The 23847-nt window shown below is 60.4% G+C and overlaps 2 protein-coding genes across 9 annotated transcripts in view; one reads left to right on the plus strand and one right to left on the minus strand.

The window, feature by feature from the left end:
• IFT140 (intraflagellar transport 140) overlaps positions 1-6521 on the plus strand; it is a 103107-nt gene extending 96586 nt beyond the window's left edge. For 2 of the 4 annotated variants that reach the window (XM_021931630.2, XM_021931633.2), the window contains one exon: positions 5814-6521. In XM_021931630.2, coding sequence (XP_021787322.2) covers positions 5814-6020 — 207 coding nt within the window. In that variant the 3' untranslated portion in view covers positions 6021-6521. The remainder of the gene's footprint in view (positions 1-5813) is intronic. The other 2 variants (XM_021931632.2, XM_021931631.2) reach the window with 1 other exon arrangement.
• TELO2 (telomere maintenance 2) lies at positions 6494-22909 on the minus strand. 5 transcript variants are annotated; one of them, XM_031658609.1, is made up of 22 exons: positions 22665-22909; positions 21659-22029; positions 20651-20928; positions 18898-18966; positions 18495-18642; positions 15915-16017; positions 15109-15177; positions 14784-14925; positions 14573-14709; positions 13624-13703; positions 13361-13471; positions 12965-13053; positions 12690-12781; positions 12329-12445; positions 12088-12159; positions 11504-11695; positions 10830-10921; positions 10109-10208; positions 9790-9854; positions 9436-9551; positions 7590-7726; positions 6494-7122 (listed from the first exon to the last, which is right to left on the minus strand). In XM_031658609.1, the coding sequence occupies exons 2-22, from the start codon at positions 21991-21993 to the stop codon at positions 7075-7077; spliced, it is 2592 nt and encodes an 863-aa protein (XP_031514469.1). In that variant the 5' UTR covers positions 21994-22029; positions 22665-22909; the 3' UTR covers positions 6494-7074. The 5 variants fall into 5 exon arrangements, with proteins under 5 accessions (XP_031514469.1, XP_031514467.1, XP_031514468.1 ...); XM_031658607.1 differs by having other exon boundaries at positions 11489-11695; XM_031658608.1 differs by lacking the exon at positions 22665-22909 and adding an exon at positions 22223-22648 and having other exon boundaries at positions 11489-11695.
• Between the last annotated feature and the right edge of the window lie 938 nt (positions 22910-23847).

Consider the following 23847-nt stretch of genomic DNA (forward strand, 5'->3'; position numbering starts at 1 on the left):
ATAGCAAATCTAACACTGGTATAGCTAGTCCTGCATTTTATGCTGTGTTTTGCAGGGTTTTTCTTTCCTTTCACCTTCTGCCCATCTGTATCATTGTATTTAAAGTATATTGCTGATAGCACAGAGTTGAGTTTTTCTAGATTTCTGATAATCTCTGCCTTTTAATTGGAATGTTTTGTCCATTTACAGTTAATATAATTAATATGGCTTGATTTTAGGCTACCATTTTTGTTTGGTTTGTCCTACCAGTTTTATTATTGTTCCTTTGAGACGGAGTCTCGCTCTGTGGCCCAGGCTGGAGTGCAGTGGCGCGATCTCGGCTCACTGCAAGCTCCACCTCCCGGGTTCACGCCATTCTCCCGCCTCAGCCTCCGAGTAGCTGGAACTACAGGCGCCCGCCACCACGCCTGGCTAGTTTTTTTTTTGTATTTTTAGTAGAGACGGGGTTTCACCATGTTAGCCAGGATGGTCTCGATCTCCTGACCTCGTGATCCACCCGCCTCGGCCTCCCAAAGTGCTGGGATTACAGGCTTGAGCCACCGCGCCCGGCCTCCTGCCTTCTTTTAAGTCAGTTGAATACTTTTTTCAATTTCATTAAAAAGCTGTCAGCTTTTTATCTCTACTCCTCTCTTTGCATTATATTTCTAGCGTTTGCCCTAGGGATTACCAAAACATACTTATCACATTAGAGTTAGCAGGTAGGTCCATTTACCCACCCACGTCCCTACCTATATGTGTCAAATGTATAACATTGAAATGTATTATAAACACAATATAGTGTTATAATTTTTGCTTTCAACAGTCGTATGTTTTAACGAAATTAAAAGGAGGCTGGGTGCAGTGGCTCACGCCTGTAATCCCAAAACTTTGGGAGGCCGAGGCAGGTGGATCACGAGGTCAGGAGATCAAGACCATCCTGTCTAACACGGTGAAACCCCATCTCTGCCAAAAAAATACAAAATAATTAGCCAGGCGTGGTGGTGGGTGCCTGTAGTCCCAGCTGCTGGGGAGGCTGAGGCAGGAGAATGGTGTGAACTCAGGAGGCAGAGCTTGCAGTGAGCCGGGATCACGCCACTGCACTCCAGTCTGGGTAACAGAGCGAGACTCCATCTCAAAGAAAAAAAAAAAGAAAGAAATTAAAAAGAAAGAAACAGTCTTTTACATTTACTTACATATTTACCATTTCTGGTGTTCATTTTCTTTTTTCTTTTTTTTTTTTTTTTTTGAGGTGGTTTCACTCTTTGTTGCCCAGGCTGCAGTACAGTGGCACAATCTCGACTCACCACAACCTCCACCTCCTGGGTTCAAATGATTCTCCTGCCTCAGGCTCCTGAGTAGCTGGGATTACAATCATGCACCACCATGCCCAGCTAATTTTGTATTTTTAGGGGAGATGGGGTTTCTCCATGTTGGTCAGGCTGGTCTCGAACTCCAGACCTCAGGTGATCCGCCCGCCTCGGCCTCCCAAAGCACCATTTCTGGTGTTCTTACTTCTTCCCAGTGATTCAGCTTTGCCTGCGGTGTCATTCTTCTTCAGCCTGAGCTCCCGTTAGCATTTGTTCAAGTTCAGGTCTCCTGATGAGTTGTCTTACTTTTCATTAACCTGAAATGTATTTATTTTGCCTGTATTCTTTAAGGTTGTTCTCATCAGATAAAGAATTCTGAGGCCGGGTGCGGTGGCTCACGCCTGCAATCTCAGCACTTTGGGAGGCCGAGGTGGGAGGATTTCTTGAGGCCAGGAGTTCAAGTCCAGCCTGGGCAACAAGTGAGACCCCATCTCTGAAAAAAACAGCAAGGCACGGTGGCACACACCTGCAGTCTTAGCTGCTTGGGAGGCCGAGGTGGGAGGATTGCTGGGCCCAGGAGGTTGAGTCTGCAGTGAGCTGCGAAAGAACCACTGCACTCCAGCCTGGGCAACAGAGCAAGGTCCTGACTCAAAAAAATCCTGATTTGACAGGTTTTTTTCCTTTCAGCACTTGAATGTTTTCTCTATGTCTGGGCCTCCATTGTTTCTGGAAGAGTCAGCTGTGGGCTGTCTCTGGGGCCCTTACGTGTCACATATCTCTCCATCTCCCACCACACTGGCTGCTGTCATGATTTTCTTTTTGAATTTGTATTTCAGCAGTGTGATAATGATGTTGCTAGGTGTTTTCATTTTATTTATCCTGGGCTTTTTGGATTTATATTTGTGTTTCACCAAATTTGGGAAATTTGCTCTTTTTTCCTTCTGGGACTCCAGTTAAATGTTAGGTCTTCCATATCTAGTAGACACACATTTGCGATTACTGCTCATTATTTTCTGTTTTCTGTCCTTTGGACTAATTTGTATTTACAGACTTTCTTTAGCTATCTTCAATCTGCTGTTAACCTCTCCAGCAATTTTTTTAGCGCTTATATTTTTCAGCCCTAGAATTTACACTTAGTTCTTTTTTTTATTGGCTAAAATTGCCTATGTGTTAATTTGTTTAAAATATATTTTCCTTTATATCCTTGAACAGAGTTGTAACTGCTGCTCTAAAATCTTAGCTACCAGTTCCAATATCTGGGTCATGTAGGATTGATCTCCATTACTTGCCTTTTGAGTATGGATCTAATTTTCCTGTTTCTTATGTCTAGTCATTTTTTTGTATCATGGACATTTTGGATAATCCATTGTAGAGACTCTGGCTTCTGTTACATTCCTCCAAAGAGTTTTGCTTTTTTTGGTTCGTTTTATTAGGCAATCACCTTTGCTCAGCTCTGAGTAGAAACTCTTTCCCCTGTGGTGGATAGCAGCTGAAATCCTTGCTGGTAGCTTGAGTTGGCCATCTTAAAGTCTGCGCCTCCCCTGCCTCACATGTAGTGTGGGAGCAACTAGTGATGAGGGCAGGGTATGCCCAGGATTTGGGCTCCCCTCTATGACCTGCTATATCCCCACATTTCCACCTTCACATTCCAGCTGCTGTGGTCAACAAAAATCTTGATTCTGGTTCTTTAAGCCTGGAAAAGGGTAGGCTTCTATGTGGCTCTCTGATCCCCACACTGGCCCTGACTTCTACCCTGAGGCAGAAAGTTGTGAGAAGCGGCTGGGTGCGGTGGCTCACGCCTGTAATCCCAGCACTTTGGGAGGCCGAGGCAGGCAGATCATGAGGTCAGGAGATGGAGACCATCCTGGTTAACACGGTGAAACCCCGTCTCTACTAAAAGTACAAAAAATTAGCCGGGCGTGGTGGCAGGCACTTGTAGTCCCAGCTACTCGAGAGGCTGAGGCAGGAGAATGGCGTGAACCCGGGAGGTGGAGCTTACAGTGAGCTGAGATCACGCCACCGCACTCCAGCCTGGGAGACAGTGAGACTCTGTCTCAAAAAAAAAAACAAACGAAAGAAAGTTATGAGAAGCAGGAAGCCGGCCCAGTGCCACCCGCTCCCAGCATCAGCCTGCTCACAGCTGCCCCCAGTGCCTTTCCACGTGTCTGTCGTTGTTAGAGGGGGGCTGCTCTCATAGGAGACGTGCTCCTGTTGTCAGAAGCCTCTCTTCTTATTCTTTTTCTTTTTTTTTTGAGACAGAGTCTGGTTTTTGTTGCCCAGGCTGGAGTATAGTGGTGCGATCTCAGCTCACTGCAAGCTCCGTCTCCCGGGCTCAAGCAATTCTCCTGCCTCAGCCTCCCAAGTAGCTGGGACTACAGGTGAGTGCCACCACACCCAGCTAATTTTTGTATTTTTTTTTTTTTTTGGTAGAGACGGTGTTTCACTGTGTTAGCCAAGATGGTCTCGATCTCCTGACATTGTGATCCATCCGCCTCGGCCTCCCAAAGTGCTGGGATTACAGGCGTGAGCCACTGTGCCCGGCCTCTTTTTCAACCATAATTCTATTGTAGCCAACATACAGAATTCCACACACCTGCCTGTGTCAGGCCCTGCAGCTTTGCCGATGCCTGCAGGGCCTCCGCAGCCACCAGTTGTGTTGCCCTAGCAGATAGTTCCCGGGGCTCACAAACTGAGTATTGAGAAACGAACTTGAGAAACATGCTGGTGACTGTGTGGGCCTCACTGGACTGCAGTCTCCAGAATTCACAGAAAAGCTCCCCGGCAGTGGCTTTTCCTCAGGGCTGAAGGGTCAGCCCCGTGAAACACAGACTCCCTGATCCAGCTGCTCACGCCCCTCTGCGCCCTTCCACTTCCATCCACTGGCCCCTTTTGCTGCTGGAAAAACAACTCAGTCTAATCCTAACAAGGTTTCTTTGTTGTTGTTGTTTGGTTTGGTTCTGAGACGGGGTCTTGCTGTGTCACCCAGGCTGGAGTGCAGTGGCACAGTCACGGCTCCCTGCAGCCTCAGCCTCCCAGGTTCAAAGGATCCTCCTGAGTGGCTGGTGTGCACCACCGCGCCCTGCTCCAGCAGGGTTTCTATTTCTAGGAGAACTATAGTTTTACATATAAAAGCAAAATTGGACTATAGAGATGCCCAGACTGCTATATCCTCAAAATTAACAGAAAATCCACATTTTAAATATTTCACCAACTTCTTTATTGTCTCTATGGTTGCTTGAAGCCTATGGGATTTAGTAACTCGAAATGCAAAAGAAAAAAGAAAGAAACCAAGAAGGCCAGCTAAACTGAGAAAGGCCAGGCACACGCTCCCTCACGGCTGCTGTAGCACCGCCCGGGGCCACGTGCACCACCTCACCCGGCCACGGCTCCCACGTCCGCTCAGCTTTCCCGCCATCATCTGAGCACAGCCCGCACACACTCGACGCTGGAGACTGGCAACACTCCTGTCACCCTTGTCCTGCCCACCACCACCCCTCACCCAGCTACGCCACCCGTCTTGACCCCCACCGCCCCTCACCCACCTACGCCACCCGTCCTGACCCCCACCACCCCTCACCTGCCCTCCGCACCCTCTGCCTGCCTTCTGGAAACCACTTCGTTGCCTTCTCCAAAGCTAGCTCTGCACACAGAGCAGTCACACACGCTAGGCCCTGGTTGCATCAGGAGGACACTGGCCCTTTCTGACCACAGGGTCCCTCTTCGACCCTGGCCAGCTCCTTCCTCTCCCTCTCTCCCTGTGCTGACCCTTCTCTGAATTCTGCCACTGCAGGACCTCAGCCTGACCTGGACTCCCCGCTACAGCATTAGCCAAGCTTGTTCTCCTGTGTCCTTATGTCCTGTGTCCCCTGTGTCCCCAGCACAGTGCCCGGCACATGGCAGAGTGGTTTGTCAACATCTGAGGCAGCATCTTTTCAGTTGTAGATGTTTGCCCTCACCCTCTGATTCGAGACTGCGTGAAAGGCTTGCACTCCACCAGCGCCCACCCCAGCTGAGGCCTTCCTTAAATACAGGTCCGCTGCCGGGTGATGGGAGGGGCCATCCAACAAGCTTATTATATCTTCATAGCTGAGACTCCACCTCAAAACAATAATAATACCCAAGACAAACCACTAGATATTGCTGCCTGCCCTCCAGTCTGACATGCATGTCCACTCCCAAGACTTGAGTGCAAAACACAGGGCCTCTGCCGCCCCGGGAGGCTCTGCCCGCACACGCAGGGGGAGCAGGCCTCTGTGCACAGCTGCTGAGGACTTCCCAGGGCCCTGGCTCTGCATTTCCAGCTGAAAGGCCAACCGAAGCTTCCTGTTAACCGTCCACACATGGCACACGTGCGGTCCGTGGGCACCGCATCCCCCCATCACCACTGGGAAGCCTCAGTGCACTGCGTCCTCTAGCAGGGAGGCACCCCACCCGCCTCCAGGGGCAGCAGCATGTGCCTGGCCTGCGGGCAGAGAGTTGTGCCCGGTTGTTGAGGAAAGCTGAGTAACATCTGCTCCTCTGCCCCAGGCCTACAGATTCCTGGAGGAGATGCGGCGGCGGCTTCCCTTGGCCAACATGTCCTACTACGTGAGCCCGCGGGCTGTGGACGCCGTGCACCAGGGGCTGGGTCTCCCGCTGCCACGCACGGTGCCGGAGCGGGTCTGCCACAACAGCATGGAGGACCCCAGGGAGCCGGACGAGGAGGTGGTGGAAGAGGCAGACGACGACCCCTGACGGGCCTGGGCCCCAGGACCAGCGTGCGGCTGCAGGAAGGCACCTTCTGGAATTTTCCAGTCAGCTGCAGCAAAGCCAGCCTTTTCACTGGGAAAAAACACGTCTGTGATGGAAGACGCAACAACAGAGCTGGGCAGGAACGCAGCGGCCCGGGCCGGCAGAGGCTGTGCCCCATCTGCACCTTGCTGCCTCCGGGTGCCGGCAGCTCCGTAGATTTGTGGATTCGTTCCTTTAAAGGGAGTCGGGTTCACCCTTCCATCATATTCTCCCAACTACACACTGTAAAGCCTGAGAAACTTGTAGAACCTCAGTTAGGAAGCTGCAGCTGGAGGGCTGGGGCACCTGCCCCCACACATCACATCCCCCCACACTCCTGCAAGACCCACGGCTCCTGAGCAACAGCTGGGACACCCGGGCCCTGGTGGCTGCACCCTCCACTAGGCTCTGCCCACCGGCCACCAACACTCCTGCAATTCCAATAAAGTAGTTTATTTTCTGGGAGCCCGTGTCCTGTCCACCCGCCCCACAAGCCCATCCAGGAGCCACACGCCCTGCCTGGGCCGCAAGCACGATTCTCCTGGTGACACGGCGCTCAGCCCAAGGGACCTGGGACAAGAGCTGCTCTGTCCTGCTTGGTGGCGCTCACAGGAGTGCCTTGGGGGCTCTGAGTAGCAGGTACACTGTCCTCCCCTCCTGCCAGCCTGGTTCTGCCCTCACTGGAGGAGTCAACCCCACCAGCAACGCCCACGGCCCTGGCCACAGCCCCACGTCCAGGCTGCCATGTCCCGGCGGGCAGTGCCCAGGCCCAGTGTATTTTTAGCAGACTTGCTGCACTATAAATAGCGGCAGGCCGGGCCTTCCTGCATCTGCACTCTCCGAACCGGATGCTGCCGCCGACCTGACCTCGCTACAAAGCCTGGCTCCGCTGCTCCAGGCCGCTGCTCGGCCACCTTCCTTGCTGCCGGCGGGGGTGGTCCTGGGGAGGCCTCCAGGGACTAGGGAGATGCGGGTGGGAGGAGCCTGTTCTTGAGTCTCTGCAGAAGCAACAGGGCCCTCAGTGCCAGCGTCCTGCAGTCCTCGTCCGGGTCTTTCTCAGCCACGTCTGCCGGAGAGTGACAAGCAAAGCTGAGGCAGCATGGAGGGCATGTTCTCCCTCCTGTCTTCAGTCTGCCTGAACCGCCCCGCCAGGCCTGACTCCACGGAAGAAAGGGGGCTTGGGTCTGCAGTGAGCCCGGACCCTCCCCAAGGCCACGTCCTGCGTGCCACAGGCTCTGTGCACGCAGCACTGTACACGGAGGGCTGCCCTGAGCTGTGGGACAGGCAGCCATGGGAAGGGGGCCTGGGGTGGGGCACACAGCCCGGGAACACCCGAACACTGCAGGGCCTGCTCCGTGCTGGACAGCAGACATGGGCTGCGGTCAGAGGTAGAGACCCTAGGAATCCGGGTGGTGGGCGTCGGGAAGTGCCCCCTGCCTGTGGGGAGGCCTCTGGGGTGTCTGGGACTGCACACTGCCCGCCCCCCAGGTCGGAGCCAGAGTTCTCGGCTGCCCGCAGGGCTGGGCCCCTCACCAAGGTCTCCTGCAGCCTGGAGCCTGGTGAGCCTTGAGGGCTCTGCTGGCCGCAACTACTCCCCAGACTGGCTAGAATCGCAGGGTGAGGAAGCACCTGTACACCCCTGGGAGAGGTGCCTGTGAAAGGAGAATACCCTGCCCGGACCCCACCAGCCCTGAGTGGAACGGGATCGGCCGAGGGACAGAGCCCCCCTGCTCCTCCTGGTGCTTCAGGTCCCCAAAGCCCCCAGACGATGACGTGGCAAGCACCAAGTCTCTGGGGAAGGAGGTAGGCTGGGGACTGCAGGGAATGTGCTCGCCCACCCAGCCCTGTCAGTGGCTCCACCGGCCAAGGGGGAACCTCTCCTCCTCCAGGCAGGGCGAGTGGGCGAGAGCACACTGAGGAGGGGCTGCGCAGCAGCTCCAAGAGACCGGTGTCTGGGGCACCGCACCCCCCTTGAAAAAAGCAAAGCCCTGCACAGGCTCCCTGCACTTTCGGCCCAAGACCCTCCAGCTGCTCCATGGGAAGATATTCACAGCCACCCTGAGCACAGGGCCTGGGAGGGGACAGGGCAGAGCTGGGCCCGCCCTTCCCATGTCCATCGGTCCCATGCTCTGCTCCTCAGCCCATCCCCGGGGACTCATCAGCTCCATTCCTGTGGGAAACACCCGTTCACACCCAGCAGACTGGCACTGCGCCCAGGTGGGGAGAGGGGAGACGGCTGGGGCAGAAGAGGCACACAGCCCAACCCCACGGGAAAGGTGACCTCACCACAAGCATCCCCCAGCGTCCCCCAGCACAGAGGCCTGAGCGCAAGTCCCTGGGAAGGACCCACATCACCCAGGAGCCTCCTGACAAACACATGGAAACCGAGGCTGGTTCAGGGGCTGGGCTGCGAACCCACCCTAAGTGCCCCACAAACCAGTCACTGGACCACAAGGGCAAGCAAACAACAAAAGGTGCTGGGACTGTACCAGCCAGAGGAGCCCAGGGAGGCGGGCGGGCAGGGGCTCAGAGGGGCCCAGGGAGGCGGGTGTGTGGGGGCTCAGAGGGGCCCCAGCAGGGTCCAGGATCAGGCCAGTGCGGGGGTGGCTGCACCTCCGGCCTGCACACTCTGCCTGTGTGGGTCCCAAGGGGTCATGGCAGCCTGTCCTTAGGCCCAGCTCAAGTACCAAAAGGCCAAAGGTCACAACGTTCACGATTGACTTTTACAGGGTCCAAGCGCAGTGGCTCATGCCTGTAATCCCAGTACTTTGGGAGGCCGAGGTGGGAGGACTGCTTGAGCTCAGGAGTTTCAGATGAGCCCAGGCAACACAGCAAGACCCCATCTCTACAAAAATTATTTTAAAACCTAGCAGGCTATGGTGCTGTGCACCTGTGGTCCCAGCTACTCAGGAGGCTGAGGTGGGAGGATCACTTGAGTCCAGGAGCTCAAGGCTGCAGTGAGCCAAGATCGTGCCAGTGCACTCCAACGTGAACAGCAGAGCAAGACCCCTGTCTCAAAAAACTACATAAACGTTTTAAAAATAAAAAGAACATAAATGGAGGGAGCCAAGTGGCAAAACGTTCCCCAGGTGAGCCTGAGGGAGGGGCTCTGGGCTTGCAGGGCTGTCCTGGTGGCTTTCTCAGAAGGAAGCCCATTTGTGGAGGGAGGTGTCTTCCCTCGTCTCCCCTGCAGGATTCCACAGCGGCCACAACAGGAACCAGGCACTGGATTCCCCACACCGGGGCCACCACGTGTCTCTGGATGTCCATGAGAGGGATGTGCCCCCCAGATGAGAGGCCCGGCTCCCAGCCAGCTGGCCCCGGCCCAGCCTGCAGGAGCTGCACCACACACACACACAGAGCCTGGGCCGACACTTACCCGCCAGCCAGGACTGGGCTTCCAGCAGCTCGTCCAGCAGGTCCTCCAGCAGGCGCGCGGCAGGCACGCTGAGCAGGACGGAGGAGACGGCCGACAGGAGCCCCTGGCGCACATAGCTGCCAGCAGAAAGGTGGAGGCTGAAACCGGCAGGGACCACGTCCCAGGCCACGGAGACCTCCCACTCCCCCAGTGCGGTGGACCACCCACGCTGCGGCCCTGCCTGGCACATTTCCTATTTGGGAAGTACCAGGCCAGGCTGCCTGTCAGTCACCTCGAGGCTCCATGGGGCCCCCACGATGAGACCCTTGTGTCTACCTGCACCCCTGGCCTGGCCCAACCCCACAGGCCACTCACGCGTCGACGTGGAAGCGAAGGGCCCACACGAATTCCAGCAGGGCCTTGCCCATGGCCACAGCCACCTGGACACCAGCAGAGAGACAGTCAGCGGGGTCCCCACGCCGTCCCCACATCCCAGCACCCACGGGCAGCTTCCGCTGCTGGGCAGCAGCAGGGACAGGGCCTGCCTGACAGCCGAGGGGATGCTCCCGCTGCCTGGGGGCCCACACAGGCAGCTCCTCCCTCAGACACCCATCCCCAGGCGCAGGTGAGGCTGAGGAGCACTCCTGATCCACGGGCAGTGCAGGCCAGCGCCCAACAACCTCTCCCGGCTCACCGTGGTGTTAACAGCCAGGTACATCAGGGCCCCTAAGGTGTGCGTCAGCCTTCCGAGAACCAGCTGGTCATCTCCCAAGAGGTCGAAGGTCACCACAGGCCTAGAGCACAGGGTGGAGCCCAGGGTGCAGGGGCGCTTCAGGGCCAGGTCCCCAACATCCTGGGCCACCGCGGGAGACTGAGGGAGCCCCACACAGCCCCTCCTCCTGTGCCCACCACCTTGCCTGCACTGAGACCGCAGGACCGTTCCCGGGTGCCCACTCCCCCTGCAGGGCTGTCTGGCACAAGCCCACCTGGGCCAGGAGCTCCCAACGCCGAGACCTCCCACCCCTGCTGCACCATGACTCAGGCCCCACACTTCTCTGCCATCCCGAGAGCCTCACGCCCTGAACCTGGGGCCAGAGCAGCACCGGCTGAGGCAGGAGGCGGTGAGGAGGGCCCAGTGGCTGGTGGCGTCAGGCACATGCAGGCAGCACTGCCGGCCATGCCGCAAGCCCAGCATCAGAGCAGACGCCTGGCACCTCACAGCAAAGCTCAACCACGGAGGAACCTTCCAGAACGTTCCCTGCCACTTAACACAGGCTTACAAAAAGCCACAGCAAAGCCGCAACCCTGTTCACACCCAAGCCCACTCAGACCCCAGCCTGGAAACCTCTTGGCCACAGGGGTACATCCAGGGTCCCTGTCCCCCACATCCACAGGCCCACAGAACACCCACTCACCTGTCAAAGTGATGAAGGAGGGGGAAGAAGAAGTGGCCAGCCACGGAGCTGAATCTGCTGGGGCCACCTGCTGGGCCCTGCCTCGGGCCACCCTGCCAGACACACATGGCGCTCACGGAGGCACAGGCCTCTGGGCAGCGGGCACAGCACCCCTACCCCGAGAGGATCCCACAAAGCAGCGTGGACCCCAGCCTCGCCTTGCCTCCCTGGGCCACTCCTCCGGCCCCACCCAGCTCCCAGGCCCCGCGGGGTTGGTGACGGGACTCGGGCTCCACGGCCAATGCCTGGGCAGCAGACCAAGTCTTCCCGACCTTGCAGGCAGGACGTTCAGGGCTGGAGGAGCGTCATGGCGGGGCCGCCCTGGGCACTGCAGGATGCCCCCCTGGTCTCCCCCACCGCCAGCGACAACCAAAAACATCTCCAGACGCTCTGAGGACAGAGCGCCACCAGGGCACCTGTCTCGTAGCACGTCCCCAAGCCCAGTCTAGGTCCCCGACAGCCAGGTCCAGTTCCTCGGCGCGAACCATGGACCTGCCTTTCCGGAATCCCGGCACAGGCACCATCCCCTGCGAATGCGGCCGCCCCTCGCCGTAGACAGCGCCTGGAGGTGTGTGACCGCCCCTCCCGCCCACCCGCGGTCCCCATGCCCGTGAGCTGACCAGGCGCCCAGTAACCTTGGAGATCCGCCGGGTCTTGCTTCTGATCCGCTCCTCCACCAGCACCCGCCAGTCGGATGTCACGGCACTGCCAGGCTGAGAGGCGGCTGCCGCTGGCAGGCACTGGGTGTTGGGACTCGGGGAGCCAGGCTGGGGAGCCCTCCCGAGGCACCCAGGCCTAGACAGCTCCTGGGCAGCCAGAGTCAGCACCTGGAGGGAGACAGGCCCGAGGCAGTCGCCACTGCTCCAGGGAAGAACATTTCCCAAGAGTCAAGTCATCAGCCAAAGCCTCAGACACGGGCCCAGGGGCCCTCGCCGCCCGGGGGAAGGTGCGTTCTGGGAACAAGGAGAAAATCACTTCCCCGTATCTCACAGCGACCGCGTCCTGGGAGCGGGAAAGTGGGGAAGGTGGGCTCTGTGCTCCAGGAAATGAGAACGTGCCCAGCGCCCAGCGCAGCCTCATCCTAAAGCCACGCAGTCCCGCCACACCACAAACGCATGCCCTTCTCCCAGGAACCCGGCCCCACAGCAAAGCCAACACCGCGGTGGCACATGCCACGGGCGGGTGGACCTCAGAACACGGCGGAGGAGGCAGCACTTACGTCCAGGATGTCCATGCGCTGCCGGAGGCTGTAGTTGAGGGCATAGAACTGCGAGGTCAGATAGTCAGCCACCTGAGGGCACAGGGGAAAGGCTGCTGTGGTCCGGGACCTGAGGTCTGCCCAGGGCGACCTCCAGGCACCTCACAGCCAGCTCCAGCATGGGACCGAGCCTCAGGCACTGCAGCTCCCAGCGCTTCCCGCTGCGCCTGCACTGGCCGGGGCCACGGGTGCGGGGACTCACCCGGGCTGGGTCTGTGACCGTGACAGCCACCAGGGCTCTCTGGCGCAGCCCTGCAAATCCCACCACACAGGTCTTCTCCTCCAGATGCAGAAGCACCTTGGCCAGCTCCACGCTCACCTGCACACAGGGGTTAGGGCTGGAAAAACTGCTGGACCCAGCCACCCGCCCTGAGGCCTCACCGAGACTCACAGGGCCTGAGCCACCCACCCCGGCAGAGGCCCCAGGCCATGGCCCTTCTGGGAGAGGCAGCAGCCCTGAGTCACACAGGGGAGCCAGATGTCACCCTCAGTGGCCAGGACACAGACGGCATTGAGGGAGCTACCATCTTGGGCCTCCCCACCCATTCCCGCCCCCCACTCACCTCCCGAGTGGCTGTGGGGCTCCTGTAGACCAGGCCCTCAAGGGCCCGCAGGGCCGCCTCCCAGCGCTCTACGTCCTCAGATGTGGTCAGGGCTGCACAGAACCCAGATAGGCCTCGGTCAGCCTCAGCCCTGACCCAGATCCTGAGCCCGTGAGAGCCAGCAGCACGGTTGCCACCCTGGGCCCAGGGCTTCCTGGTGACCCCTTGAGGCAGAACCAGGCTGTGAGCGAGACCCATGCCCAGCCCAGCAAGGCCCTCCAGGGGCCTGTGCCCACCTTCCACACAGTCCCGGACGTAGGCAGGAGCCTTGCTGCTCTTCAGCTCTCTGTCCCCCGACATGTCATAGGGCACAAACTCATCATCGCTGGGGGAGGGCAGAGCAGACACAAACAGCCCACGGCCTGTGAGAGGAAGTGCCCAACGGCAGAGCCAACCCCTCACTCCACCCCAAGATGTGGACCTCACACCTCAGCCCCTGCACCTGCAGCAGAGCTGGGAGCTGAGAGCCCTCCCATGAGGACAAAAGAGAACAAGGACAGAGCAGGCAGGGAGCCCCCACTGGGCGCAGGTTGGAGCAGGCAGGGAGCCCCCCACGGGGCCACAGGTTGGAGTGTGAGGGGTTCGCCTCCTGGCCTCCTGCACGCTACCCACTGGGGTGGCAGAGCCGCTACCTGTCCAGCTCCGAGTCAGAGCCTGCCAGCTGTGCTTGGGGGCCGCCGCCATCCACGATCTCTGTGGGGGTCTCTGCAGGGGGCTCTGCCGTGGCTGGAACGAGGGAGGTGCTTTAAGGAAACAAGGAACAAATCATTTAGATTCCGCTCAAGCCTCTGGTCTCAGGACTCACAGGACCAAAACAAAGGCTTTCACCCGCTCCCACCCGGCAGTGGAATCCTCAGCAATAGCGGTGGGGTCCCGGGGGTGCAGAGACCCTCACCCCGCCTCCGAGGCGCCGTTACCCACAGGCTGTGGGGAGGCCAAGGCCAGCAGCTCAAGGCTCAGTTCATCCTCTTCATACTACAGCAGGGGAGCAGGCTCAGCGGCATCTGCCAGGCTGCAGCGCCCCTCCCCAAGACAGGGCCCCCCACCCAGACAAGGCCCCTCCCCCAGACAGGGCCCCTCCCCCAAGACAGGGCCCCTCCCCCAGACAGGGCCCCTCCCCCAGACAGGGCCCCTCCCCCAGACAGGGCCCCTCCCCGAGCGGGAGCCACTCCCCACTGCGGCCTCCCTCGCAGCCCGGTCTCACTCAGTGGCTGGGCCCTGGACAACCACGTGTCTTTTCAAAAGCGACTTTCTAAGGTTCCACCTCAGGCCAACGGTAGCACTGGGTGTGCTCAAAGGTGGGGGCCGTGGTCCCTCCCGAAGGAGCGGGGCCTCCCGCCAGGCCAATGCCCCAGAGAGATTCCAGGGTCTCAGCAGATGAGAGGACAGGCGATCACCGCCACAGCCTGAAGGCAGACAGGGCTCCTCCACGGCCAGGTAGCCGCCCACAGCAGACGGCAGGCAGCAGAGAGGCGCTGACACCCGCGCCCACCGACCACACCCGCGCCCACCGACCCACAGCGACCTGGCTGCCCTGCAGCCCGGGCCAGACGAACCACAGCGGGTGGCTCCCTAACCCAGCCTCCCCCAGATCCCCATCTGAAGAGAGTCTGTGAACCTGTGCAGCCCCCCCCGGGGGCCCTGTGCTCACCCGACCCTGTGTGGCCCCAGGAGCTCAGGGCTGAGAGCCTGCCGCAGCTTCCAGCCTCAGCCATGCGAGAAGCCAACACAGACACTCCCCAGGTCTGGACCCCGGGCAGAGGCAGTGACCCTGGGGCTAGAGAGGCAGCCGCTCAGAGACCCGGGCCAGCCACACAGGGACATGGAGGAGACGGCCCGCTCACCTGGAATTTTAGGGGAGGCCCCTCGGGGTGGATCCTGGCGCTAATGACCTCGGCCACAACCATGCCCAGGCAGCGCACGGGGGGCAGGCTGCTGTCCAGGCGGCACTTCACGCCTGCCATCATGCTGGCCAGCAGTTCTACAAGCACCGGACAGGCCCCCTGAGCATCTCGGGGTGCCCAGGGCCGGGGGGAGCCCGAACCACCCGCTCACCATCCCGGCTGTCGCGCAGCTCCGGCTCCCTGAGGTGCGCCAGGCAGATGAGGACGGCCTTGCTGACATGGCGCTGCTGCGGCAGGGGGGTGTGGCGGATGGCACTGCTGCTGCCCCACGTCTCCAACAGCTCCTTCAGCACCTGGCAGGTGGCATGGCCCAGGACTGGGTGGGGCTGGGGGCCAGGCTGTTCCCGCCAGGCCCACAGCCACTGAGAGAGCTATGGCGCCAGCCCAGCCAGCCTCACCCTGCCTGCCCCCAAGGTGGGCCCCGCACAGCTCTTCTCCCAGGGCCTCAAGGGGATGGAGAGCCAAGAGGCTCGTACCTGCAGCAGGAGTGGGCGCCGCTGGCTGTCCATGGCCAGATAGCCCAGCAGGCTCTGCAGCATGGGCGTCTGCAACAGAAGTACATGCCTGTCCACCAGGCCGAGGCCGCCGCCTGGCCAGCCCGGGGCTCCCAAGGCCAAGAGCCGTGCCAGGACCAGGACCGGACTGAGGGCAGCAGACAGACAAGAAGCACAGGGGCGGCCGCTGCCTCCTGGAATGCGGGACCCTCCCCTCCTGCAGAAGCTGCCCCCTGGGCTCAAGTGACCCACCCGCCTCTATTCCTTCGAACTGAACGTGATAAAACGGTCCCATATAAAAACAAGGGATGCAGCTGCTGCCGTGCTGGGGTGGGGACTCGCCATCTTAAGTTCTCGTGTGAGCAAAGGAGGAGGGTGAAGCAAGAAGTGACCGGGAATCAGGGGCCCTGGCTCACCCACTCCGGGCTCAGGCCATGGGGACGGGAGTCACAAGTCCGGGAAGTGCACGACCTCCTCTGTGACCTGACCTATCCCCCCCCCCCCCCCCCCCCCCCCCTCAAGCCCCTGTCACAGAACGCAGCTGGGGCAGGTGGCTTCTCGGGAGTCTAGAGGATTAAGAGACATGAGAAGCCTCACTCAGCGCCTGTCACAGCAGGGTCTGTCATCGGGGCAAGGAGGCACCCGCGGCCTCGCCAACTCCTGCCGGCCACCGCCAAATCACGGGCAGGGTCTCCCAGGCAGCAGACCCCTGCTCCGACCCCATGTTTTGCAGCGATTCTTGCTGTGCTGGGGCAGCCAGCAGCCCGCACCCTCCGTGGCGTCCTCACCGTGAGCCGGGACTGTAAGAACAGAAGCTTCCGGGTCATCACAAACTGGGCTTTCTTGTTCTTCACCACTAGGTTCCCCAGCAGTCGCGACAGGACCTCAGGCCTGCAAGACAGAGTCAGGGGACCAGAGATGCAAGCCGGCCTGGAGGCAGGAAGGAGTGAGAGAGCATGAATTCTGATGCCCACAGACTCTGGCTTGATTCTGGGCCTGCCAATTTCTAGCCGAGAGCCTCTGGTTCCATCCTCCGACTGCCTGAGCTGGGCCTTCATCCTCCCTTCTCCAGGGCATAAATGCGACAACCCAGATAGCACCTGCGCCCCAGCCCGGGCGTAGGCGGGTCCGCGCCCCATGGCCTCCTTCCCTGCGCCCCAGCCCGGGCGGAGGCGGGTCCGGGCCCCACGGCCTCCTTCCTGGCTGACCCAGCCCAAGGTCAGTGCCTCATGTGGGGCCGGGGCAGAAGCTTTTCTGTAAAGGGCCAGAGCCTACGTGTTCAGGGTTTAGGGGCCACACAGCCGTGTCACAGCCACTCCACGCTGCCACTGTAGCCAAAAGCAGCCAAATACGTAAATGGGACGAACGTGACTGGTGCCAAAAATACGTTATTTACAAAAACACGCAGCGGGCCAAATTTTGTGCAAGTCGCCTGCAGACCCCCGGTCTAGACTGCGAGAGTCCTCCCAGTGAGAGGTTATGGGTCTCCAGAAAGAGCCCAAGTCTCTCCAGCCAGTGTGGAAACAGATATGGCGGGATTTCTCCCTCACTCATCACTTACAATTCCACACAAAGACGTAACAGTTAAAAAAACATTTGGAGCCGGGCGCGGTGGCTCACGCCTGTAATCCCAGCACTTTGGGAGGCCGAGGCGGGCGGATCACAAGGTCAGGAGATCGAGACCACGGTGAAACCCCGTCTCTACTAAAAATACAAAAAATTAGCCGGGCGCGGTTGTGGGCGCCTGTAGTCCCAGCTACTCGGGAGGCTGAGGCAGGAGAATGGCGTGAACCCGGGAGGCGGAGCTTGCAATGAGCTGAGATCCGGCCACTGCACTCCAGCCTGGGTGACAGAGCGAGACTCCGCCTCAAAAAAAAAAAAAAAAAAAATTTGGGAGGCCAAGGCAGGAGGATCACTTAAGGCCAGGAGTTTGAGACCAGCCTGGGCAACAAAGTGAGCCCTGTCGCTACAAAAAATTTAAAAATTAGCTGGGTATGAGCGCGCGCACCTATGGTCCTGCTACTCAGGAAGCTGAGGTGGGAAGATCGCTGGAGCCCAGGAGGTCAAGGCTGCAGTGAGCTATGATCGCACCATGGCAGCCTGGGAGACAGAGCAAGACCCTGTCTCTAAAAACAATCACCCCCAACAACAACAACAAAACTGTAAAATAGAATGTGATTATATGATTATACAGTTCACAGAGAAAAGAATACAAACGCCTTGAACACGCACGCCCTCACCCAGAATCAAGAATGCAAAGTCAGCCGGGTGCAGGGGCTCACGCCTGTAATCCCAACACTTTGGGAAGCCAAGGTAGGTGGATTGCTTGAGGCCAGGAGTTCAAGACCAGCCTGGCCAACATGGCACAACCCCGTCTGTACTAAAAATACAAAAATTGGCCGGGCGTGGTGGCGGGTACCTGTAGTCAGTCCTAACTACGCAGGAGGCTGAGGCAGGAGAATTACTTGAACCCAGGAGGTGGAGGCTGCAGTGAGCCGAGATCGCGCCACTGCACTCCAGCCTGGGCGACAGAGCCAGACTCCACCTCAAAAAAAAAAAAGGTCAGGCACAGTGGCTCATGCCTGTAATCCCAGCACTTTGGGAGGCCGAGGCAGGTGGATCACCAGGTCAGATCGAGACCATCCTGGCTAACATGGTGAAACCCTGTCTCTACTAAAAACACAAAAAATTAGCCAGGTATGGTGGTGGCGCCTGTAGTCCCAGCTACTCGGGAGGCTGACGCAGGAGAATGGCATGAACCCGGGAGGCGGAGCTTGCAGTGAGCCAAGATCGGACCACTGCACTCCAGCCTGGGCGTGACAGCGAGACTCTGTCTCAAAAAAAAAAGAAGAGGAAACACTTTGGGCAGAGACAGGTGCGTCCTCGCACACGTTGGGGGTAGGGGAGACGTCTGAAGCAGGCGAGCTGGCAGGGTTTGTGGGGGGCTAAATGGCTGGCAGTCCTGCTTCCAGAAATGCAACCTTGATTCTCCTGCACAAAGACGTTGGGAAGTGAGTCACTGCTCGTCACCATGGCAGAGCCTGGAGGTGGCGCATGTGTGTGCAATGCGGGACCACAGGCGCAGGACGGGGTGGGCGCCCCGAAGTCCGGTGCCTTTAGGCCTGTAGGTAAACAGCTAGGCTGTTCACAGCATCGACGCTATTTCATAAGAGACAGGGACTCTCTGATGCAGAGGCCACCATCCGCACGTGCAGGAACTGAGAGGGCACCACTCACACCCTGTGGCTCCGACATGGGGGTGCCAGCCACAGCACGGCGCCCAGGAGAAGCAGCGTGAAGGAAAGGCAGCCTCTGGCGGTCCAGACCCCCAGAAGCCAGCGCAGCGGGAGGAAAGCCCAGCTGCTTACCCCGGCGTGGCCTCCACCAGCCCGGTCAGCACCGCCTCCATGGCCCGGTCCGGAACTTGCTCCACCAGGCGCCAGCAGACGCGCTGGTGCAGGTAGCTGCCCTGGGTGAGCACTGCCAGCCGGGGCACCAGCACGCCCAGCATCTCCTCTGAGGGGACAGACGGAGGACCTGAGCCTGGGGAGCTGCACCTGCCTCGTGTCCGGGGGCTGTGTGGGTCCAGCAAGGACAGCCCCACAGCTCCCCAGTCAGCACAGCCGAGCCCCAGACCCCAGGGGCCCAGGACAGCACCGGGCAAGGGGACCCCGCAGAGGGCCGGGGTAGGAGGGATTCTCGGCCTTCTGCAGACGGCGGACGGCGTGCGCGGGCCGGGGCAGGGCGGGCAGGAAGGGCGGCTCTACTCACGCTGCCTCCCGTGGACGCAGGCTTTCCCGAGGACCTGAGCCACGAAGGACACGGAGGAATCCAGGCCACCTGGGACAGAAAGGGAGGCCTGATGAGGAGGCCGGCGGGAAGGGCACAAAAGAACATCTAGGTGTGGGGGGAGCTGCTCTCGGTCAGGCGGACTCCGACGGACAGCGAAACTCACTCACAACAGCGGCCGGCACACGTCAGCCCCCGAGCAAATCTCAACAGGAGTGTGCGGGACGTGACAAGCAAATCACAACCCTTTCAAACCTTCACCCGCCTTAGCCCGCTTCACCGTCACGACAGTTCTAGGAGGTCGGGACGGGCATGACACTGCCGAGGAAGGAGAGGAGGCACCAACCGGGCCCGGCCAAGTTGGGTCGGCCACGCAGGGTAGGCCTGGGCCCTGAGCCGGGCATGAGACCCTGGAGCAGCACCACCACCGCGGCCGCCACAGGGAAGGAGTGCACGCCAGCGAACGTAGGGAACCAGGAGGGCCGGGCCGTACCAGCCCCACGGGAGAGCTGGGGTGCGGGGGGGTGGCAGCCACGGAGCTGCGTGGGGACCAGGACGGCCCCAGCCAACCCCAAACGTATGTCCTGGATGTTCCCAAAGCCTCCTGAACACATCGGCCCCGCAGAGCAGCAGCTGCAAGCCCGGGCTACGTTCGGAAAGGACAGGAGGGCTTGGGAGGCTGCTGCGGGAACCCCCAGGGTGAGACGAGGGGGCTTGGGCCACACAGGCCCCACGCAGGGACTGGAGGGTCCCGGCTCCCTCCTGGGCTCTGAGGGGGCGCTGAGCTGCTCCAGGACCCCAGGGTGCCCCTTTCAGAACAAGGTGGGGGCTGCATGTGGAGCGGTGGAGGCCGGACCCAGGTGCTCGACCGGCATCTGAACTGTCGCCTGGAGCTTGGGAAAAGCGAGAGAAGGGCTGGGCGCGGTGGCTCAAGCCTGTAATCCCAGCACTTTGGGAGGCCGAGACGGGCGGATCACAAGGTCAGCAGATCAAGACCAGCCTGGCTAACACGGTGAAACCCCGTCTCTACTAAAAAGTACAAAAAAATTAGCCGGGCGAGGTGGCGGGCGCTTGTAGTCCCAGCTACTCGGGAGGCTGAGGCAGGAGAATGGTGTGAACCCGGGAGGCGGAGCTTGCAGTGAGCTGAGATCCGGCCACTGCACTCCAGCCCGGGCAACAGAGCGAGACTCCGTCTCAAAAAAAAAAAAAAAAAAAGCGAAAGAAGTAAGGGGTCACCTTGCAGGGACAGGCAGACGCTCTGGGTTCTATGCAGGCCCCCGGCCCAGCCTCCTTCTCGCTAGTGAAATGCATGCTCGCGGCGGCCGCCTTCTGACGCCCCAGGGAAAACAGAGCAAGTATGGGCGCTCACGGGGCCCTGCAGCCCAGCGGTGGGTGAAGCCGTTCCCACAGCACCCGCTCTCCAGGGCACCGCCAGCATCTGCCTCCAGACCTGAGAGCCTCGAGATCCCCCACCTTGCCACCGCAGCACAGTTGGGCCCCGGAAACCAGCAGTGACTGCAGGGACAAGAGAAGCCCACGTGGAGGGCAGCGGACTTCAGCCCACAGCGGATGAGCCCTTCCAGTCAGTATTGTGTGGGACAGGGATGTCCCCACCTGCCTGACGACACCACCCAAAGACTCCCAAGTCTCCAGAGGCCGTGAGGCACCAGAGGGTGGCAGGGGACGACGGCCCAGAAAGACGGGTGGCGAGGGGGTCCCCGAGGCAGGGCTTCACCTTGGAGAGAGTCCGCGACCGCCTGCAGCACCTGGACAACCTCCTCGCCGAGCAGGCGGAAGTAGTTCTGGGGGAAGAACTCAGCCAAGTTCTCCCGCTGCAGGCGGTTGCCCAGGTGATCAGGCAGGGCCACCACCTTGCCCAGCAGCGTCTCCCGGAGCAGGGGGAAGCCGGGCTGCGTCTGCTGCCGACACTGCACCTCCATCAGCATTGCCAGTCGGCCCTCGCGCAGGAACCTGGCCAGCAGCCGCGCCATCTTCATCAGCCGGAAGCTGGGGCTGAAGACATGGGCATGTTGGGCAGAGCCCCCAAACCCCATCCTGGGGGCCCCCTTCCCGCCACAAGGAACCAGCAGCCCGGATTACACAGGTAGCCCCAACAACATAACCAGCGCGAAGTCCAAAACCACAAGCCAAACGGGAACATCTGTTAATCCATTCCTAAATATCTGCAATTACTGTGTGAGAGCTCTCAGGGTCCTGAGCGGCTTCCCCAACCTGGAGTCTCACTGGACACCCCTCCCCTGCTGCTGACGCGGATAACTCGGGGCTTGCTTTGATCACAGCAACCTCTGAAAACCCAGCTTCTCAAGGTGCAGCGTCCTGGCAAGGACTGCAGTGTGATCTGAGGCTGAGCCTGGGAGCCACCTGGGGCTGGGAGTCCACATGGGACACGTGTCAGTGATGACAGCTGTGCTTCCCCTAGAAAACCTGGAACGCCCCCAGCTGGCAGGCTGCCTCTGCCACCTGGGATGTGAACAGTCCCGCCCCATCCCTCTCTGACACAGCCGGACGAGGAGCAAGCGAAGGACTTTGTGAGACACGGCAGGTACCTCCTGTCACCAAGGAGACAGACACAGACCGCTTCTTCTGTTCAGAGGTTCAGCCATACGCAGGCGCTCTCTCTAGTCCCTCACAGGAACCAGAGAGGCTCTTGGTCCAGTCCTTTAAACCACTCTCATCACTTCTGAGGCTACCGGCAACCCCGGAATGGGCCCAGTTCACTCACCCGGCAGTGCCCTCGATGGTCTCCATCAGCACCAGGAAGGCTTGGTCCGCCGGGCCCTCCAGGAAGAAGCTGGCCCACAGCTCCTCCAGGCGGCCGTCCGGCAGCAGCTCCAGCCAGGCCGGGCTCAGCCTGCTGGCAAGACATCTGAGGACAGGCGAGAAGTGGGCCGAGGCAAACTCCTCCTTCTCCCTGGGGAGCGCTGGAGGCTCCATCACACTGAGATACCGCTTCAGGGACTCCAGGGTGCTGAAGATGTGGCCGCCATCCTCCGAAGATGAGAGGGTCTGAATGGCTTCCCGGACGGCCAGTCGGACCCCTGAGGGTGCTGGCTCCATCCTGCAGGACAGTCCTGGGCGGCACGGGAAGGCAACCTGTGGCATGGACACGGGGCTCAGCTTGGGGCAGGGAAATAATCCACACACGCTCAGTAAGCCCCTCTCTGAGCGCCCCAGGACCCCACACCCCTCACCCCTGGTCCCACCCAACCCTGCCCCGCCTCCTTCCCCTCCAGTGCCTGACGGTTTCCACCCAGAGTTCGCTCCTCCGCTGGGACCCCCACGCTACCGCCCACTGCAGGGCTTCTCAACCCGGGCCACTGTGCCCAGGGGACATTCAGTTGTCACAAGCGGGAGTGCCACTGGCGCGACAGGGAGGTGGAGGCCAGGGATGCTGGTGAGTGTTCCCCGGGCACAGGGCGGCCCCACGCGTCCTCGCACCCAAGGCGGGAAACCCGGCCCACGGGAGCTGCAGGCCCTTCTGGCTGCCTGAGCGGTGACGGGTGGCTCCCGTCGCCATTCCTCCGCCCCTTGGAAACCAACAGCTTGCGGGGAACACGGGTTCGGGGCTAGAGGACCCGCACGCGGACCCCGCCCCCGACCCGGGCCCGGACCCTGACCGGACTCCTCCCCGACCTGGAACCGACCCATCCAGAGCCGGAGCCCAACCCGACCCAACCCGACCCCCGACCCCCGACCCCCGATCCCCGACCCCCAACCTCCAACCCGACCTGGACCCGGCTCCCGGGTGACTACAGCGCGCTCAGGCCCCGCGCGCCACCGATTCGCTGCCGCCGATTCCCCACGGCCGCCGCGGCCCCGGACGAAACGCAATCGTGGCCCAGTCGGTTGGCCCAGAGCACGAGCTCCTGGGTCCGGGCGAAGCTGCCGCGGGTTTTTTTGAGCCTCTGGGGCGGGTCCCTGCGGGCCTCGCAGCACGAATCTGCGGAGGACGCCGAGCGGCAGGGCGCTTCTGCGCCTGCGCTGCGCCGGGACGGGGCGGAGCCTGGATGGGGCGGGGCCGGTGGGACGGGCGGGGCCTGACGTGTGGGTGGGGCTTTGCGTTGGGCGGGGCCTGAGGACGGGGCCGCGCCTCCCCACGTGGCTGCGTGCTGGGTTCGCTGAGCCAGGGTGGTCGGTCCTCGCCTCAGTTTCTCCCATCCCTGTCCTCCCTACCCTGCAGTGATGTCAGCCGTCCCTTCCCTCCGCCCCGGGTCCCACATTGTCTCAGAACGCCGAGCGTTCGCTCTACGGCAGATGTTTACCAAGACAGGCCTGGCTCCTCTTCTCCGAGTGTAAGGCCCTGCTTCCAAGGGTCAGAGGCCAGTAAGAGAAACACGGAGCACAAGGAAGTAAAAGAACGATTGAGATCACGTCAGATACGAACAAATGCGGCTCCGTGAGGCCAGTTCGTGGAATTAAAACTGCGACCAGTCGGTAAGCGCTGGACGCATGTGGCTCTGTAAATTAACCGAAGTTAAGTAAGTCCAGTTCCTTTTTTTTTTTTTTTTTTGCGACGGAGTCTGGCTGTGTCGCCCAGGCTGGAGTGCAGTGGCGCAATCTTGGCTCACTGCAAGCTCCGCCTCCGGGGTTCCCGCCATTCTCCTGCCTCAGCCTGCTGAGTAGCTGGGGCTACAGGCGCCCGCCACCGCGCCCAGCTAATTTTTTGTATTTTTTAGTAGAAACGGGGTTTCACTGTGTTAGCCAGGATGGTCTCGATCTCCTGACCTCTTGATCCACCGGTCTCGGCCTCCCAAAGTGCTGGGATTACAGGCGTGAGCCACCTCGCCCGGCCATAAGTCCAGTTCCTTACTGGCCCTAGCCCCATCTCAAGGGCTCCGTACTACCTGTGGCTGTGGCCGCCAGCCTGGCCAGCCGGACACTGAACGTTTACAACATGCAGTGCCTTCTGTA

This window comes from Papio anubis, chromosome 18 (genome assembly GCF_008728515.1).
Source record: "Papio anubis isolate 15944 chromosome 18, Panubis1.0, whole genome shotgun sequence".
In the NCBI taxonomy this organism is placed as follows: domain Eukaryota; kingdom Metazoa; phylum Chordata; class Mammalia; order Primates; family Cercopithecidae; genus Papio; species Papio anubis.